General features: G+C 48.3%; 1 protein-coding gene across 2 annotated transcripts; it reads left to right on the top strand.

The window, feature by feature from the left end:
• The first annotated feature begins 222 nt into the window (after positions 1-222).
• Positions 223-19,589, top strand: YEATS4 (YEATS domain containing 4). Of its 2 annotated transcripts, XM_073651753.1 has the most exons (7): positions 223-353; positions 6,623-6,742; positions 6,912-6,978; positions 7,954-8,048; positions 11,673-11,765; positions 18,419-18,506; positions 19,340-19,589. In XM_073651753.1, exons 1-7 carry the CDS (start codon positions 303-305, stop codon positions 19,507-19,509), a joined length of 684 nt encoding a protein of 227 aa, XP_073507854.1. In that variant the 5' UTR covers positions 223-302; the 3' UTR covers positions 19,510-19,589. The 2 variants fall into 2 exon arrangements, with proteins under 2 accessions (XP_073507854.1, XP_073507855.1); XM_073651754.1 differs by lacking the exon at positions 6,623-6,742 and having other exon boundaries at positions 271-353.
• The last annotated feature ends 460 nt before the right edge of the window (positions 19,590-20,049 follow it).

Below are 20,049 nucleotides of genomic sequence, written 5' to 3'. Positions count from 1 at the left end.
AGAGCCGGAACAGTCCAATGCATTGCCTCGTACGTCACGACGTCGCTCCTCCCCCTCCTCAGGCACTGGGCGGGCGCGTTAGCGTCTGGACTGTACCATTGTCATAATGAAATAGGAGGGTTTCGAGTGCCGCAGAAGGTTTGTATCAGCGCTCGGATCACGGAGTCTGACACTGACATTCCCGCAGCTCTTTGTACGGTGTGCGCTTTCTTCTGGCCGCTGTCCGGTCGTCTCCTGCGGTGAGTGGCGCTGGCTCGTCCGTGAGCTGCTCCTGCCCCTCCCCGGCCGCCTCCCGCTCCAATATGTTCAAGAGGATGGCTGAATTCGGCCCGGACTCCGGAGGGAGAGTTAAGGTGAGGGGGCCAGGACCCTCCTATGTAGCCGGCCCTGCAGGGGTCCCAGACCCCTCAGGAGGCTGTGTCTGGGTGTCGTCTGCCCGGCAGCGGGCACTGGGCGCTCGGCACCTGCTTACAATGGGGTTAAACGACTTTGTGCTGCTGGCGGTCGGCATGTGTGCAGCCGGCATAGGAACAAAGAGAGGCGTGTGCTCTGCACACAGAGCACTACAGCTCCACACACGGGCTGAGTGCAGCCTGGACTACAACCTCCATCCGGCACTTGTACCTTATGTATATGAGGTCATCAGAGACCACCACCTTTCCCATGGTATGAATGGAAAGAAATGATCAGCGGCTTTCTGTACTTGTAAGGTAAAGTCCCAATGGGGACAGCGATGCTGACCTCTGTAAAGCGCTATAGAAGTGTGTAAGATACATGGTGGAGCTTCACATTCAATGGTCCAGTAATCCCAATTAACCAGGTGTGTGAGATCTGTTACCTGTGGACCTCCGTTGCCAAATATTACAGATTTTCAGTAAGAGGCAGCAGCGGTGCTGCACTACTAATATGTAAGAGGCCAATAAAATCAATAGAAACACACAGTACAACAAAAGATATAAGAATGGAAGATGCCGGTAATAAAAAGCCATTGGAAATATAAATACACTAGCCATTGAGCCCGTTCTACGCCCGGGTGGCGAGCATTTTCATTGGTATATGGTCTCCCATCCTGGTATGCATGGCACCCCTCACCCCCCAGTCCTGGTATGCATTGTACTCCTCTACACACATACAAAAAAAATAAACACTTATACTCGCCTTTCTTCCCTGTGCTCCAGCGCTGCGGCGTCCTGTTCTGCCAGAGGCCGGGGGAGGAGTGCGACGCCGGAGTACGTGCGTGCCCATACAGTGCTATGAGCATGTGCTGATTCCGAAGCCTTCACTCCGCCCCCGGTCTCCGGCCAGAAGAGAGGTGCCGCGGCAACGCTCCTCCCGGTCAGGTGAGTATGGCGCTGGAGATCGCGGTATGCGTTCAGTGTCTACGCATACCGCAATCTCTGACACCATACACTCCTCTTACATGTAACGGCTGGATGCGTTCTTCTGTCTGGAGCCAGACTGCCCATCTTGCATGCGCAGTCTATAGAGGCTTCAGACAGAGGGACGCTTGGCCGGTTATATTATAGATAGTTGGCTCATAGATAGATAATAAATATATATTTATTTATTATCTATCTATCTATATCTCTATGAATAATATCTATATCTATGGGGTACACACATAAGTAAATCACTGACTTTGTAGCATAAATGAATGAAATAAATGGGGGTAAGCAAAGTGAATGCATCGGTTGCACCCCCTCAGACTGCTGAACATAAGGCATTGGTAGGTAATAAATAAATACAATATTATATACCAATTGATCAGTCAATTTACAGCAATGGTAGATTATATAGATTAACCTAATAGCCAAAAAATATATTGGAAAATAAAGTAAACAGACCTCCATTCTATGCCAAAAGAATCACAGTGGTCTTAGATAATAAACAAGTCCTTAGTATTCCCACATAGTTCCAATATGGGTGACCATGCCAAGGTGGAGGTGATGTCCTATCACACCCGATGCTCGTTCCGCAACAAACTACTCCGTCCAGGGACCCCTCTATTTGCATGCATTTGAGCCTGATTACATATAGATTGTGAATATAGGTGTTTATGCAGTACTAATATGAAAGCAAGAAGATGTCTCTAAGCAAGGTTGTGGAGTCGGTAAGCCAGACCTCCGACTCCCTCATACATGGCTCATGTTTAAGTGAGAAATTTACTGTAGCACAGATTCATCTCAGCTAAATGTCTAGACCAGGGGTCTCAAACTCGGCTGGGTATATGGGCCGCACATGGAAAAAATTTGAATTTGGGGGGCCGCATTCTTTGTTCAATGTGACATTTTTAGTGATACCATTTTTTTTGTATACACCTTTTGAACATTTTTGCCGTGTTTATTTTTTTATGGCTTGGGTCGTTATGGATGTGGCGATAATAAACGTGCACTTTTTTGTGTTTACTTTAGTTTACATATAAAACAGCATTTTTAGTGCCCAATATTTTTTCATGATTTATTTTATTTTTTTTACAATTTTATTTCCCCCAATTGGCCACATACAGTAATATTGTCTTAGAATTAGCATCATATAGTAATAATGGAAAACATCTTGTAGTAATGTTCCCCATCCAAGTCCCCATCTTGTACTAATGTGCCCCATCCAGGTCCCCATCCTGTGGCTATGTGCCCCATCCAGGTCCCCATCCTGTGGCAACGTTCCACATCCTGGCGCCCATCTTGTACTAATCTGCCTCATCCAGGTCCCCATCTTGGGGCTATGTGCCCCATCCAGGTCCCCATCCTGTGGCAATGTTCCCCATCCAGGTCCCCATCTTGTGGCTCTGGTCCCCATCTTGTGGCTCTGTGCCCCATCCAGGTCCCCATCTTGTGGCTCTGTGCCCCATCCAGGTCCCCATCTTGTGGCTCTGTGCCCCATCCAGGTCCCCATCTTGTGGCTCTGTGCCCCATCCAGGTCCCCATCTTGTGGCTATGTGCCCCATCCAGGTCCCCATCCTGTATCAACGTTCCCCATCCTGGCGCCCATCTTGTACTAATGTGCCCCATCCAGGTCCCCATCTTGTGGCTATGTGCCCCATCCAGGTCCCCATCTTGTGGCTATGTGCCCCATCCAGGTCCCCATCTTGTGGCTATGTGCCCCATCCAGGTCCCCATCTTGTGGCTATGTGCCCCATCCAGGTCCCCATCTTGTGGCTATGTGCCCCATCTTGTGGCTCTGTGCCCCATCCAGGTCCCCTCTTGTGGCTCTGTGCCCCATCCAGGTCCACATCTTGAGGCTCTGTGCCCCATCCAGGTCCCCATCCTGTGGCTCTGTGCCCCATCCAGGTCCCCTCTTGTGGCTCTGTGCCCCATCCCGGTCCCCATGTTGTGGCTCTGTGCCCCCTGTGCTGTTCTTCACACACATAAAATAGAAAAAAAAAAAGATGATTCTCACCTGTCCTCCGTTCCCTCGGCGGCCTTCCTGCAGATGTGGCCCGCAGGCACCACAGAGTCCGACCCCTTGACGATCCCGACCTGGTCCAGGAGGAGCCGCCGACAGCAGCGCTGCATTGCCGCACAGAGACGGTCTCCCAGCACTGCATTTCCAATGCCAGCCGCCGGCCAATCAGAGGCCAGCAGCTGACATCTGCATATGGCAATGACGTCATACTCGCTGCGCCGACACGCAGATATCAGCTGCTGGCCTCTGATTGGCCAGCGGCTGGCATTGGAAATGCAGTGCTGGGAAACAGTCTCTGTGTGGCAATTCAGCGCTGCTGTCGGCGGCTCCTCCTGGACCAGGTCGGGATCATCAAGGGGTCTGTGCCTGCGGGCCGCATAAAGCAGCCTCAGGGGCCGCATGCGGCCCGCGGGCCGCGTGTTTGAGACCCCTGGTCTAGACCCTTAGATCAGGAATAGGACAGACCTTTATAGGACATTTCATAACTTTCCCAAATTCTTATGAAAAAATATTCCCCACAAACTGCATTGAACTACTGTACCATATTTATTATACACTGCTCAAAAAAATAAAGGGAACACTTAAATAACAGAATATAAATACAAGTAAATCAAACTTCTGTGAAATCAAACTGTCCACTTAGAAAGCAACACTGATTGACAATCAATTTCACATGCTGTTGTGCAAATGGAATACACAATAGATGGAAATTATTGGCAATTATCAAGACTCCCTCAATAAAGGAGTGGTTCTGCAGGTGGGGACCACAGACCACATCTCAGTACCAGTGCTTTCTGGCTAATGTCTTGGTCACTTTTGAATGTTGGTTGTGCTTTCACTCTCGTGGTAGCATGAGACGGACTCTACAACCCACAGAAGTTGCTCAGGTAGTGCAGCTCATCCAGGATGGCACATCAATGTGAGCTGTGGCAAGAAGGTTTGCTGTGTCTGTCAGCGTAGTGTCCAGGGGCTGGAGGCGCTACCAGGAGACAGGCCAGTACACCAGGAGACATGGAGGGGCCGTAGGAGGGCAACAACCCAGCAGCAGGACCGCTACCTCTGCCTTTGTGCAAGGAGGAACAGAAGGAGCACTGCTAGAGCCATGCAAAATGACCTCCAGCAGTCCACAAATGTGCATGTGTCTGCAGAAACGGTTAGAAACCGACTCCATCAGGGTGGTATGAGGGCCTGATGTCCACAGATGGGGGTTGTGCTCACAGCCCAGCACCATGCAGGATGCTTGGCATTTGCCACAGAACACCAGGATTGGCAAAGTCGTCACTGGCGCCCTGTGCTCTTTACAGATGAAATCTGGTTGACACTGAGCACATGTGACAGACCTGACAGAGTCGGGAGACGCTGTGGAGAGCGATCTGCTGCCTGCAACATCCTTCAGCATGACCGGTTTGGCAGTGGGTCAGTAATGGTGTGGGGTGGAATTTCTTTGGAGGGACGCACAGCCCTCCATGTGCTTCTCGCCAGAGGTAGCCTGACTGCCATTAGGTACCTAGATGAGATCCTCAAACCCCTTGTGAGACCATATGCTGGTGCGGTTGGCCCTGGGTTCCTCCTAATGCAGGACAATGCCAGACCTCACGTGGCTGGAGTGTGTCAGCAGTTCCTGCAAGATGAAGGCATTGAAGCTAAGGACTGGCCCGCCCGTTCCCCAGACCTGAATCCGATTGAGCACATCTGGGACATCATGTCTCGCTCCATCCACCAACGTCACGTTGCACCACAGATTGTCCAGGAGTTGGTGGATGCTTTAGTCCAGGTCTGGGAGGAGATCCCACAGGAGACCATCCACAACCTCATCAGGAGCATGCCCAGGCGTTGTAGGGAGGTCATACAGGCACGTGGAGGCCCCCCCCCAAACTGAGCCTCATTTTGACTTGTTTTAAGGACATTACATCAAAGTTGGATCAGCCTGTAGTGTGTTTTTCCACTTTAATTTTGGGGGTGACTCCAAATCCAGGCCTCCATTGGTTAATAAATTTGATTTCCATTGATGATTTTTGTGTGATTTTGTCAGCACATTCAACTTTGTACAGAACAAAGTATTCAATGAGAATATTTCATTCATTCAGATCTAGGATGTGTTATTTGAGTGTTCCCTTTATTTTTTTGAGCAGTGTATATTTTAGGAGTCGGAGTTGGTCCTTTTTATACCGACTCCACAGCCCTGTCTATAAGCGAGTTCGCCCGTTCCCACCATTCTATTGGGGTGTTTCCTTGTGTTAGCTGCATGTGAAGGTGACCATATGCCCGAGCTGTGAGCTGAAACCAGTAGATCTGCCTGATTTGCATTCTAATTTGCCAATCATAAGTACACCCTAGGGGAATTTATTATATTTTAAGGGTTTTTTTTTCCACGGAATTTTAATGGTGACTATAATTAGATTTTTTTTCTCCATATATCTTGTTGCGCAGAGCTGACAGCGCAGCATCCATTTGCAACAGTTTTGTAAAGCCATTTTATGGCCCACTTAGTTTGTAATAAATATGGAACATAGTTTCTAGGTGAAATAAACATCCAGGAGAGTCTGTTATAATTCTGGGTTGTCTGAATCCACTAAGAACATTTCCAAACTGCTGAGTTGTCTGACTCCAAAGCCAAGTTCAGACATGTCTGATTTCCTACTGGTGGATTTTGGAATGAAAATCCACAACGGTTATGTACCATCAATGTGAATAGTGTTCCAAAAACCTGTTTTATCATTATTGGGTAACGTGTCTCCATTAATAGGATGCTATGTTGGTATTTTGTTTAAAGAAGCACTTTTCCTATCAAGGTTTTTAATATATCTCCTAATATATTGCAATCATATTATATAGCACTGTGTACTTACAATTTCTCATTTTGCCTTTGTACCCAGCTAATTCTTCTCTTTTCTCTGCTCTAGGTAGAAACAGGAGGTCTCTTTTCCCTGCATTTATCATTCCCCTCAACTCCTGTCCCAGCTGCCCCCCACCCTAGGGACTTTTGCAGTGACTCATGCAGAGAATTGACTTCCTGTTTCTACATACAGCTTAGAAGGATTCCGCTTGGTCAGTTTTTAATCACCTGATGTCATAGACCTAATGGAAAAGAGAATTAGTTGGGTAGAAAAGCAAAATGAGCAATTGTAAGTACACAATGCTATATAATATGATGACTGCAATATAAAAACTTTGATGGGGGAAGGAGGAGTGCTTCTTTAATTCTGTTTTCCCAATTTAGGGAGTTACAATTGTAAAACCTATCGTCTACGGAAATGTTGCACGTTACTTTGGGAAGAAGAGAGAAGAAGATGGGCATACTCACCAGTGGACGGTTTATGTCAAACCCTACCGTAATGAGGTACCAGTAAGACAATTCTTTGTTTTTGTGAGATGTTTTCTATATCTACAATAGTGACATAAAATAAAAAAGTTGATAAAGGTTTGCATCCTTCATATATTTTACAATGCTAACCCCACCCAATCGCAAGTTGGACAGAGACTGATGTTGCATTTCTTTATACTTTCAGGACATGTCTGCCTATGTGAAGAAAATTCAGTTTAAATTGCATGAAAGTTATGGAAATCCTTTAAGAGGTATATTGTTAAATCCCAATGTCTTGTAGGTTGCAAGTTACTTTATATCTCAGCATGACTAAACATCTGTTGTATTTTAAAAAGGAAAACATCTGGTTAAGGAAATCTGTCAGAGGGATTCCCCCCAAACTATTTATTTTCACATGTAGCTCTTTCAAAGACTAGCCCAGCAATATCTTACATGGCCAGTCCTCTCCTCCGTTACAGAGAAATGGGTAATTGAATTGTAAGCAAATGAGGCTGAAGTGCTTCTGTGCATTGAAGCTATTCCCAAGCCTCTGTCACCCCAGCTCTATTCCTCACCTAGTGATGCGTCCTCCTGCTCCTTTGCATGAAGTCACCCTGCATAGAGGCTGTCAGGGATAGGCAGCGCTGGGCGGGGAATAGACCTGGAGTGACAGACTTCAGAAGAGCATCCACACTCAAATGCTGATTTCACAGTCCCTGTAAAATACAAGCCCTGATACTGCTATGCCAATAGAAAAAAAAAATGATGGCTCTTTGTAGGTGGAGATGCAAAAACTGAAAAGTTGCCTTTGAAAAAAGAAAAAGGTTGAAGTCAGCCAGGGCCGGAGGTAATCAAAATTTACTACAAGACCAATATTTCTAAGACCCCTATTATTAGAAATATTTGTCTTGTAGTAAACCTTGATTACCTCCAGGCAGGGTAATATTAGCAATAGAGACCCCCATCTGTGGCTCGGTGACGGTATGGGTCTGTGTGCTTTCAGATGCAAGGGCTAAATTTCAGCCCCAGTCTATCCCTGACGTCAGCACCAGTAATATGTGACTATATCCCTAGTATGTTCTAATGCTGCAAATGATTTGGTGCTACTAGGGCACAGTAAAATATGCAGCTGCCAGCATCTGTGAAGTGACCTGTGGGGGGAAGTTCAAGTCACAACTTGGGCAATACTGTTTTTCACTAAAAAAGGTATTTTATTTGTAATTCCTTTTATGTTCTTTATTTTTTAGTTGTTACTAAGCCACCTTATGAAATTACTGAGACTGGATGGGGTGAATTTGAGATAATCATAAAAATATTTTTTATTGATCCAAATGAACGACCTGTAAGTACTCTTGTCTTGACTGTTTTTCATAAAGTTAAAGTCTGAGTTGCCATTTTTACCATTTGTATCTCATCTGTTTTTCTTTTATGCGCAAGAAACAGTGCTGTGGAATCGGAGTCTGTATAAAATGGACCGACTCCTAAAATATACAATAAATTAGGTTTATTAGTACAATGCAGTATGTCCTGTAAATGTTTTCATTAGAATTTGGGAAAGTTATGAAACGTCCTATAAATGTCTGTTCTGTTACTGATGTAAGGATCTCGGCTTTTAGTGGAGATGAATCTGTGCTGCACTTTATGTACATGCTGAGTAGTGAGGTAGCGCTGTGGTGTAGGAGTCATGGAGCCGGGAGTCAGGGAAATTGAGGAGTCAGAGGTTTGGCTTACTGACTCCACAGCCGTGAAAAAACCCCCACAAAAATAAGACTTTCCAAGTTTTGCTTGGCAAAAAGTTAATGAAAGATGGCAAGCACTAGGAGGTGACGTTTTTTTTTTTTTTTCTTCTTTATGAAGCCAGAGCTGTCAATCAAAGAAGATTGGGAAGGGATGGAGATAGAGGGAGAACACGTAGGTGTGAAGGTGCACAGAATGACTGTTCAAACAAAGTACAGGCGCTCAGTGCATCATACTGTGGCCAAACATCTAGCTACACCTTCCCACTTGCTTGGTTTCCATATATCTCTGCCCTTCTCTTGCTTTATGAAGCTAATGCCGTCAATCTAAGAGGGGGGTTGGAAATGGTGCGAAAGTCTAGCTAAATGATTGGCCTTGCCATGATGCACCGAGTGTGCATGGTTTGAACGATCATTCTGTGCTGAGTGTCCCTTTAAACTGACCATCATTAATACCTTATCTCAGTGGTCCCCAACCTTTTTTGCACCAGGGACCGGCTTGAAGCAAGATCATTTTTCCATGGCCCAGCAAGGAGGGGGTGGGGTGGGCGGGGCTTTGGTCATATGGGGGCGGGGTAATGGAGGGATTTGGAGTTTAGTGCATACTTATCATATAGTGTAGACCAGGTCCCCGCCAGGAGCCCCACATAATGTGCTGTGCCAGGAGCCGCATCACTGAGGCCCCATCACGCCCTGCAGCAGGACAGGGCAGCTGTCCTGACAGCTGCTGTTCAGCTGCATTTACTTCATCCCAGGGGCGGACACAGACTGTAGTGGGCCCCTGTGCAAGAAATTTTTGGGGCCCCCCCCGCCCTTCATAAGGCAACAAAGTTATGTAAACATAACCCCCCCATGTGCATCTCTCACCCCCCGTGCATCTCTCATCCACCCCCCGTGCATCTCTCATCCACCCCCCGTGCATCTCTCATCCACCCCCCGTGCATCTCTCATCCACCCCCCGTGCATCTCTCATCCACCCCCCCCGTGCATCTCTCATCCACCCCCCCGTGCATCTCTCATCCACCCCCCCCGTGCATCTCTCATCCACCCCCCCGTGCATCTCTCATCCACCCCCCCCGTGTATCTCTCATCCACCCCCCCCGTGCATCTCTCATCCACCCCCCCCGTGCATCTCTCATCCACCCCCCCGTGCATCTCTCATCCACCCCCCCCGTGCATCTCTCATCCACCCCCCCCGTGCATCTCTCATCCACCCCCCCCGTGCATCTCTCATCCACCCCCCCCGTGCATCTCTCATCCACCCCCCCCGTGCATCTCTCATCCACCCCCCCCGTGCATCTCTCATCCACCCCCCCCGTGCATCTCTCATCCACCCCCCCCGTGCATCTCTCATCCACCCCCCCCGTGCATCTCTCATCCACCCCCCCGTGCATCTCTCATCCACCCCCCCCGTGCATCTCTCATCCACCCCCCCCGTGCATCTCTCATCCACCCCCCCCGTGCATCTCTCATCCACCCCCCCCCCGTGCACCTCTCATCCACCCCCCCCGTGCACCTCTCATCCACCCCCCCCGTGCACCTCTCATCCACCCCCCCCGTGCACCTCTCATCCACCCCCCCCGTGCACCTCTCATCCACCCCCCCCGTGCACCTCTCATCCACCCCCCCCGTGCACCTCTCATCCACCCCCCCCGTGCACCTCTCATCCACCCCCCCCGTGCACCTCTCATCCACCCCCCCCGTGCATATCTCTCATCCACCCCCCCGTGCATATCTCTCATCCACCCCCCCCCGTGCATATCTCTCATCCACCCCCCCCCGTGCATATCTCTCATCCACCCCCCCCGTGCATATCTCTCATCCACCCCCCCCGTGCATATCTCTCATCCACCCCCCCCGTGCATATCTCTCATCCACCCCCCCCGTGCATATCTCTCATCCACCCCCCCCCCGTGCATATCTCTCATCCACCCCCCCCCCGTGCATATCTCTCATCCACCCCCCCGTGCATATCTCTCATCCACCCCCCCCCGTGCATATCTCTCATCCACCCCCCCCTGTGCATATCTCTCATCCACCCCCCCGTGCATCTCTCATCCAACCCCCCCGTGCGCATCTCTCATCTACCCCCCCCCGTGCGCTTCTCTCATCTACCCCCCCCCGTGCGCATCTCTCATCCACCCCCCCGCGCGCATCTCTCATCCACCCCTAGTTAATTGTATTTAAAAAAAAATAAAACTTGTTATACTTACCCCCATGCGATCCCTGCAGAATCCTGGCGCTCGTCCAAATTGCTGACACCAGGTTCTCCTGCCTTCCGGTCATGTGACGGCGCCGTCACATGACCGGAAGTCAGAGGAATTATGAGATGTCCTGGACCCGGCGCTTTGCATGGGGCCGGGGGCCCCATGAGGAGAGAGACGCACAAGAGGGGGGCTCCGAGGGGGCTCCTACCGGCCGGGCCCCATACTGGAGTCAGGGCAGTCATGCCCTGATGGCGGCCCTGCTGGAGGCTGGAGGGGCCCCCTCTCCCTCGGGGCCCCCGTTCAATGAACCGGCTGCACGGGCGGTAGTTCCGCCCCTGCTTCATCCTGCTTCAGGACCTGTGGTGACATCACAGTTATGTACCTTGATGTCATCACAGGTCCTCTACAGGTCTACCCTGCGGGAGTCTAGAACAGCGGGCAGCATCCACCCCACACAGTGTGCTCTGAGCCACCGCAGACCAGAGCACACTGTCAATGTTTAGTGATTGTCTGTGGCGGTGCCGCGGACCGGCTGAAAAACCCCAACGGCCCGGTCCTGGTCCGCGGACCGGCGGTTGGGGACCTCTGCCTTATCTCAATCCAAAATCTGCTATTGGGACAAGAAACTCTGCAAACATTCAGGAGCTTGAGAGTTGTAGTGGAAGACACTACCCACAGACAGGCACAAAAAGCTCACAGATGAATACTGGCAACATTTAGAAGCTGTCATTGTTACAAAAAGTTGTGTAGCCAAGTATTAGGGAAGGGAGTCTTTTATTCCATGTCATTTACTCTTTTTCATTTCTTTTTTTTTTTTTATAAATGCATGTATGAAGACGGGACAACTTCTTGTTGACTGTACCTGAGCATGTTAAAATATTCTAATAGAACATAGATGGTCCGTATCCACCTATTTCTGAAAATATTGACTTGATAAAAAGCGATCGGGTGCCAGTCATGTTGACTACAACTGTAGGTACACTTTTTTTGCTAACTTTTTTTTATATATTTTTGTCTGTTTAGGTCACTTTGTATCATTTGCTAAAGTTATTTCAGTCGGACACAAATGCCATGCTGGGGAAAAAGACAGTTGTTTCAGAGTTTTATGATGAAATGGTAAGAAACCTTCTCTGTCTATATGGGAGAAAACCTGTGCACTAGTGATAATCACTTACAGTATGCAGTTATTTGTCTAGCAGCAACACTATGGGCACAGCTGTCACTCACAAAGGTACGCTGGATGCCAAATATATAAGGAGGTATTCTCCATTAGAAGCATTGCTTTTCAGGAATTCATAAGGAATCTAATAGAGCATTTTATGGCAGCTACAAAGCCAAACAGGGGTCCAGGCCAGGATGTTTGTATGGGTTTCAACTTCTCATGCTGTTCTCAGGGATTGAACCGTCTGAGACTTCTCTTCTAGTAATAAGTAGCTTGTCTCCTGTTGCTTTCACATTGTCCCATTCTGTGTAGTAGTTGGCTTTCATTTTAGCTTTTTCTTCCACTACTCTATCCTGGACAAACCTTTTAATACGCACATAAAAAGCTTCACCAGGGATTGTACCAAGCTGAATCACTGTTACGAATTTTCTCGGATTCACAATCCCAGTGATTATTATATGCAATTTGTGCTCAGCCTGTGATGTAAGCAGTGCATAGGAGTTAAAAAGGTTATCCAGGACTATTAATTTTTTCCCCTTCTCCCATGACAGCACCACCTGAGCGAGGGTATCCGCCCACCTAGGACAGGAACCTACTGAATAAAAAGGCGGTACCTCTCTTCCGCATCAGTTTTGGTTCCTGTCCTTGATGGGAGCCTCGCCAGGTGGTACCTCACGTACCTGGACCGTGGATTCCGGGGTCGGTGCGGCCTGGAGGCCGTGGAAGCAGCAGATGGCCCCTGTTCTCAGCCCATCTGGCTGCTGCCCGGGTCTGCGTGTGTGGGGGGCTGCCTTCCGGAGTCCTCCCCACGTGCGCCGAGTCCCGCGGCCGGATCTGCGCCTCACAATGGACTAGACTGAGCGCGCCGACCGGCAGGTCTTCCGGGTCTGCGCACGTGGGGGTCGCGTCGCACCCTGTGACTTAGCACGCCGGAAGCCCGGGCTGCGCACGCGCGGGATGGTGATGCGCCCTATCACTGAGTGCGCCGGAAGCCGGGTCTGCGCATGCGCGGGTGGGATTCCGACATCCCGCTGCAGGCGCGCCGGGTGCCGCTGGGCTGCGCACGCGCAGAAGGAGGAGGATCTGCGGTGTAGCGCGCCAGCTGCCCAAGTTTTAAGAAGAAAAAAAAAAGGAATAGGAATAATTAAGGAAAGAGAATGAGCAGCCTAAAGGAGGTGGAGCCCTACTGCTTTTTAAGGATGGGGAGCAATCAGGATGGCGGTGTCTGCATCCCCGCCATAATGAATGAGAAGCCGCAGTCACCTGGGCAGCAGCTGTCACCACCACAGGAGGTACAGCAGCAGCCACAGCCGCCAAAGCAGCGCAAGCAGCTTAAGCCACTGGAACATCGAGAATCTTCCCATCACCAAAGCCACAGCAGTGGAGGGCGTACGAGTTCCGGCAGAACCGGTCAGAAAAGACCTCTTCAGTCCACCTCCGCCAGATGGGAGCCCTCATGTGAACGGCAACCACCACCTCTGGTACCCTAGTCTGAACGGCAGTGTGGTGAGTGATCTTCGTGAAAGTCTCACCTTGAGTAATGTGCTCTTCTCTGTTTTCCTCTCTTTTTCTCCTTTCAATTCTTGGGGTGTTAGGAGCCAAAGAAGTGTAGTTCTAAGAGTAAAAACAAGGAGTGTGCTTTATGTAAAATCAGTCTTCCCACCTCCTACGTCAAAAACCTGTGTGCGGACTGTATTCAGAAAACCATAGCGGAAGAGTCCCCCAGGTTTTCTATGGAATTAAAGAATCTGATCCAGACAGAAGTCAGGGATTCTTTAAAAAGCTTAACCTCACGCAGGAAGAATAAGCAAAAACTAGTTTCCTCAGAATCAAAGGAATCGGTAGAGTCCCGTTTTACAAGAGAACTGCCTTCCTCCTCTAATCTCTCCTCATCATCGGAATCTTCGGATGATGATGGGGGGGGCAGGCCTTGTTTTTCGGTAGATAATACTGAGAGACTAGTTAAGGCCGTCAGAGTGACTATGGGTATTACTGATACCAAAGTTCCCAGAACAGTCCAGGATGTTATGTTCGGGGGCTTGGACCAGAGGAAGAGACGCACATTCCCGGGTAATGAGCGGATCAGATCGCTTATAGAAAGGGAATGGAAAAAAACGAAGAAGGGTCAGCTGCCTTCCTCCTCTAAGCGGAGATATCCCTTTGAGGAAGAGGATGCGGCTAAATGGGACAAAACCCCTAAGATTGATGTGGCCATTGCAAAGTCCTCAAAAAGATCCACTCTGCCCTTTGAGGATTTAGGGGCCTTGAAAGACCCGCTTGATAAAAAAGTGGAGTCTTTCCTTAAACAAGCCTGGGAGTCGTCAGCAGGGGCCCTTAAACCGGCAGTGGCAGCCACCTGCACCGCTAGATCTATGATGATCTGGCTTCAACAGTTGGAAGACCAGATTAGGGGGAATGTCTCGAAGAAGATTTTGTCGGACCTTCCTCTTGTGCAGGGGGCGGCTGCATTCCTGGCAGACGCATCAGCAGATTCAGTGAGGCTGGCTGCCCTGTCTGCAAATCTCTCTAATGCAGCTCGTAGGGCATTTATGGCTCAAGAGCTGGCCAGGGGATGTGAAATCAAAGACTAAACTATGCTCAATCCCTTGTGAGGGGGACTTCCTGTTCGGCAAAGGTCTAGATGACATCCTGGATAAGGCCGCAGACAAAATACATGGGTTTTCCACTGTGTCTGGTTCCCAGTTTAAAAGCTCCTTTCGGAAGAGGAAGTACAGTCGCAGTAAAGCTCCCAGAGACCAAGGTAGCTGGAAAGACAGGAAGCCTTATAACAGAGGCTTCATGTTCGGGGGTCCCTCCTCCGAGAATAAGAAGGCCCCTAAGTGACAGTTCCCCGCCCAGGTGGGAGGAAGGTTGTACCACTTCCTGCCTGCCTGGGAGAAAATTTCATCCAATTCTTGGATCTTAGGGATAATCAGGAGGGGGCTCACATTGGAGTTCAAGAGCAGGCCCAGGAACACCGTCAAAATTTCAGCCCCCAGGGGTCTAGCGTAGCAGATAGCCTTACAGCAGGAAGTTCTCTCAGCTCGTGAAGGGGGTTCTGGTGGAAACACCTGCACCCGAGCAAGGAAGGGGATTCTATTCAACTCTCTTCCTAATAAAGAAGCCGGACGGCTCCTTCAGGACCATTGCCAACTTGAAGAAGCTGAACAACCATTTAATCTACAAGCCTTTCAAAATGGAAACAATAAAGTCGGCCATAAGGATGCTATTTCCGGACTGTTATATGTGCGTCCTTGATCTGAAGGACGCCTACTACCACGTCCCGATCTTGGCAGATCATCAACAGTTTCTGAGGGTGGCTGTACAGTTCGGCAAGCACGTAAGACATTTTCAGTTCGCAGCTCTTCCCTTTGGCATTTCCATGGCGCCGAGAGTCTTCACAAAAATTATCCTGGAGGTCACAGCACATTTGAGGGAAAGAGATATTCTGGTCATCCCTTATCTGGACGACTTCTTAGTAGTGGGCAGATCAAGACAACTCTGTGCTCTAGCCCTGGCGGACGTCATGGCCAGTCTAAAACGCCTGGGTTGGCTGTTAAATTTAGAGAAGTCAAGGCTGGAACCAAAGCGGGTCCAGTCTTTCCTGGGTCTCATTCTGAACTCAGAAAACCAAACCTGTCTTCTACCAGAGGAAAAGAAGCTGAAGATCGGATCCCTAATATCTCGGGTTATCAGCAATCCGACCATGACCCTGAGGAATGCAATGTCTCTGTTGGGTACAATGACATCTTGCATCCCGGCGGTTCAGTGGGCCCAGTACCATTCCAGATGTCTTCAACAGGAGATCCTGGCGGCAGACAGGCGGCTCAAAGTTCGCCTGAATGGGAAAATATCTCTTCCAGAGGTTGTAATAAACTCCCTGGACTGGTGGAGATCTCCAGTCAATCTATCTTTGGGGGTTCCTTGGACCTTCCAGGTGTCGGATACAATTACAACGGACGCAAGTGCAGAAGGCTGGGGAGCTCACCTAAGAGATCGTTCTGTACAAGGCCTCTGGTCGGACAGCGACACAAGTCTCTCTTCCAACATGAAGGAGCTGTTGGCAGCCAAAAATGCTCTAATAAAGTTCAGTCCTGTTCTTCGGGGTCATCACATCCGGATAATGTCAGACAACAGATCGACAGTCGCCTACATCAATCATCAGGGGGGGTACCAGGTCTCTCCCTCTGATGTTAGTAGCGGATCAGATCTTCAGGTTTGCCGAGAGTCAGCTGCTCACGCTCTCGGCGCTGCATATAAAAGGAGAAGAGAACGTAAAGGCCAATTTCCTGAGTCGTCACATCTTAAAACAAGGGGGAATTGAATCCAGCCGTATTTCAGCAGATTGTGGGCCGATGGGGACAGCCCCAAATAGATCTGTTTGCAAACAGACACAATTGGAAGACCGAAATCTTTTGCTCCCTGAATCCAAAAGAGGGGGCATTTGCGGTGGACGCTCTGAAAATTCCTTGGAATTTTACTCTAGCCTATGCCTTTCCCCCTTTAATACTGATCCCTACTATCCTGAGGAAGATCCGAGAGGAAAAGGGCGAGGGTTATATTGATCGCCCCGTTCTGACCCAAGAGACCATGGTTCACTTGGATGAAGAGAATGTCCCAAGCAGATCCATGGGTTCTTCCGGACATCCCAGATCTCCTCAGGCAGGGCCCAGTCTGTCATCCCCAAAGATTGGGCCTGCATTTGACGGCCTGGATTTTGAAAGGTCGCTATTGACGCAAAGGGGGTTTTCTCCGGATCTGGTTACTACCCTACTGACAAGTAGAAAGCCGGTAACAACTAGGATCTATGGTAGAACCTGGGCTAAGTTCCTGTCTACCTCGGGGCAGTCCGCCAAAGGGAGGATTCCTATTGAGGCCATACTAGAATTCCTCCAGAAGGGGTTAAGCATGGGACTAGCCACCAGTACTCTTAAGGTACACAAGTATCAGCTCTGGGGGCATTATATAATTATGACTTGGCGGCGGATAGGTGGATCATTAGATTTAATAAAGCTTGTGATAGGTCCAGACCTATTCCTACTCCAAGGATGCCTCCTTGGGACCTTAATTTGGTTCTGGAGGCACTAACCAAACCTCCCTTCGAGCCCTTAGAGGAAGTTTCAGAAAAAGTTCTAACTTTAAAGACTGCCCTACTGGTAGCCCTGACATCAGCTCGTAGAGTCAGTGACTTACACGCACGGTTAACCATCCATTCACTCAAGTATGTACGGATAGAGTAATCTTAAGACCAGACCCAGCCTATCTTCCGAAGGTAGCCTCCAAATTCCATAGGACGCAAGTAATCACTCTCCCTTCCTTCTATCCTAATCCTAGGGATTCTGAGTAACATAAGCTTCACACCTTAGATGTTAGTAGGGTGTTAGTCCAGTATTTGGTGACAAAAGCCTGGAGGAAGAGTGATGCCTTATTTATATCCTTTCAGGGGGCTAGGAAAGGACTTAAGGTTACAAGAGGGACCATAGCTAGATGGGTCAGGGATACTATTACCTTAGCCTACTCTTCTAGCAATCAGCCGGTTCCAGAGAACCTGAAGGCCCACTCCACCAGAGCGGTAGCTGCTTCCTGGGCTGAGAAGGCGGATGTGCCCATCGACATCATATGTAAGGCGGCAACTTGGTCATCCCCCGCTACATTTTACAAACATTACCGTCTTGACCTTTCCTCTTCTACTGATCTGTCCTTTGGTAGGAAGGTGTTGCAAGCGGTGATCCCTCCCTCTGCTGTCTGATCTCTATAAATCTCTCAGGTAGTGCTGTCATGGGAGAAGGGGAAAAGATCCTAGTTACTTACTGGTAATGGGATTTTACAGAGCCCATGACAGCACCCTATTAATTCCCTCCCCTTTATCACTATGGTGTGCACTTTTTAAGGTATTTATTACTAATGTTGAGGTGGCGGTTATGTATTAACCTGTTTTCGTAGGCCCTCTCATGCTCTGAAACAAAAACTGATGCGGAAGAGAGGTACCGCCTTTTTATTCAGTAGGTTCCTGTCCTTGGTGGGCGGATACCCTCTCTCAGGTGGTGCTGTCATGGGCTCTGTAAAATCCCGTTACCGGTAAGTAACTAGGATCTTTTTCACTGTAGGCTGAAGAACTAACAGGCAGCTAGTTGTTAACTGCCTGCTTTTTGTGCACGGCGTTGATCTCCGCCAGCACAGAGTGGTCAGAGACCGCTCCCGCGGGCCGTTCAGCGGATTCTGTTGACAGAGCAGCGGTTTCTTAACCACTATGATCTGTTGACTGGTCTTGACTGCCCACGTCATACTGATTGACAGCCTGCTCCCCGCTGCCTAACTGCGGGAAAGCTGGCTGTCAATACACATGATGTATGCAGTCACGCCCCGTCGGCAGAGCAGTCCGAAAGAAGAGCAGCTCAGTTGACCTTGAGCTGGTGAATCGCCATTAGGATAAAGCAGTGACTGCTCTGAGCCGGTGATGGGTTGATCAGGCAGGTAATTGCCTCTTAGCAACTAAATTTTAGGCTCATAGTAAAAAAAATAAAATGGTCCTGGACCTCTCCTTTTAACTATATTTTGTCTATTTTCAATCTAGTACCCAAAAAAATAACTTGTTTTATTATTATAGATTTTCCAAGATCCTACAGCTATGATGCAGCAGCTTTTAACTACATCCCGCCAGTTAACCCTTGGAGCATATAAACATGAAACAGAATGTAAGTTTTACTTTGTTATAAAAGTACATTAAATTGGTTTTCCACCCCTCTCATAAGTCTTAATAGTCTCTCTTCTAATATACTATTATCTGCGCTGCATGTATGAATTTCTCTGGGGAGTCACTGGGGGTGAAGCTGAATTTCAATCATTGACAAGGTGTCTGATCTGAGCATATGCGCTCAATCTTGTCTCCTCTACCTGATCTTGCTGTCCCCTTTAGCTGACGAGCTCTGTTTAGCATATAGAAAGCATATCGCAGTGCTTGTTAATTGAAGTGGCTGGCTCTCCAGAGCATCGGCAGTCAGTCTGTACCACATATCTGCAAGCTCAGGTGTCAGACTTCACTGTCCTTTGCACTGAACCTGATGATGCTTTGGAGCGTCAGCCCCTTCTCATTACAAAGCCAATCCCAGTACTGATCAATGCTTGTCAGCTGAAGGGGCCAGTTTAGAGGAGAGTGAAATTTGACATCTGAGCATGCGTGCTCGGACACCATGTCAATCAATGAAAGGCCCCTACCCCACTCCACTCATCAGTGATGTGCCATTTTAATTTCATCCAATTCTGGTGCCCAGATCAGAAGTAATAGACATGAAGAAGTGCCTGTATAACAAGAAAGGGTTATGTGACCCTCAGAGATGCGCTCATAGTGGCTACATAGGTAATAACAATTGCTTCTCTAAAATATTTTTAAGACTATTTAGGACCTATAAAAGAGATTCAAATAGTAGTGGAAAGCCCCTTTAATGACAACCCTCTGAGATTATTATATAAATATGAATTTACTTACTTTTGGTGATAATTTAAATTAATTCATTGTTGCTATTTTTAGTCACAGAACTGGAATCTAAAACCAGAGAAAAATTAGAAACTGCCAAGAAGAAGACAAGTTTTGAAATATCTGAGTTGAAGGAGAGATTAAAAGCCAGCCGAGAAACTATTAACTGTTTGAAAAGTGAGATCAAGAAACTGGAAGAAGATGATCAGTCTAAGGATATGTAGAGAAACTATTGTACAGTTTTTGGTGGTATTTTTTTTGCCAGCAACTCATTGTAAATAAATTTTAAGTGTATATTTTTAAATTGGATAACTATTTTTAAAATGTTAGCAAAAACGGTACAAATTCAGCTCAGTTAGGTATTCACAAACTTGTCTAAAGCAGTCCCAGTACCTTCAAGAAATCTTAGTGATTGCCTATGGAGACCTTTTTGACTTATTGGATGCAGCTCATTTATAAAATACATTCATTTCCAGTATTACAAACTATCTAGATAGCATGTTTGTCGCTCTCTAATGTTTCACTATTCCAACAGCCACACTTCTGCATGGTCATTCTTGCACCTTCTCTACTTATTTGTGGAGTATATTGGACTTGGGAGACTTCCATTCGATGGTTCCCCTTTGCACCACTGGTACTTCTTCTCCCTGCTCCTCCGCTTCTCTTATTTCATAGAACAGCACCAGAAAGGGAAGCACTCCTCTCCTAAAGTGAAGTCTTTATATGAAGTAATATATTATGCGTGCAATCCAGCAACTGCCAAG

Source organism: Phyllobates terribilis, unplaced genomic scaffold (genome assembly GCF_046119375.1).
Source record: "Phyllobates terribilis strain yellow unplaced genomic scaffold, ASM4611937v1 Scaffold_11__3_contigs__length_659146591, whole genome shotgun sequence".
NCBI lineage: Eukaryota > Metazoa > Chordata > Amphibia > Anura > Dendrobatidae > Phyllobates > Phyllobates terribilis.
Note: the sequence above shows the minus strand (reverse complement) of the source record. Positions and strands in the feature narration are given on the sequence as shown.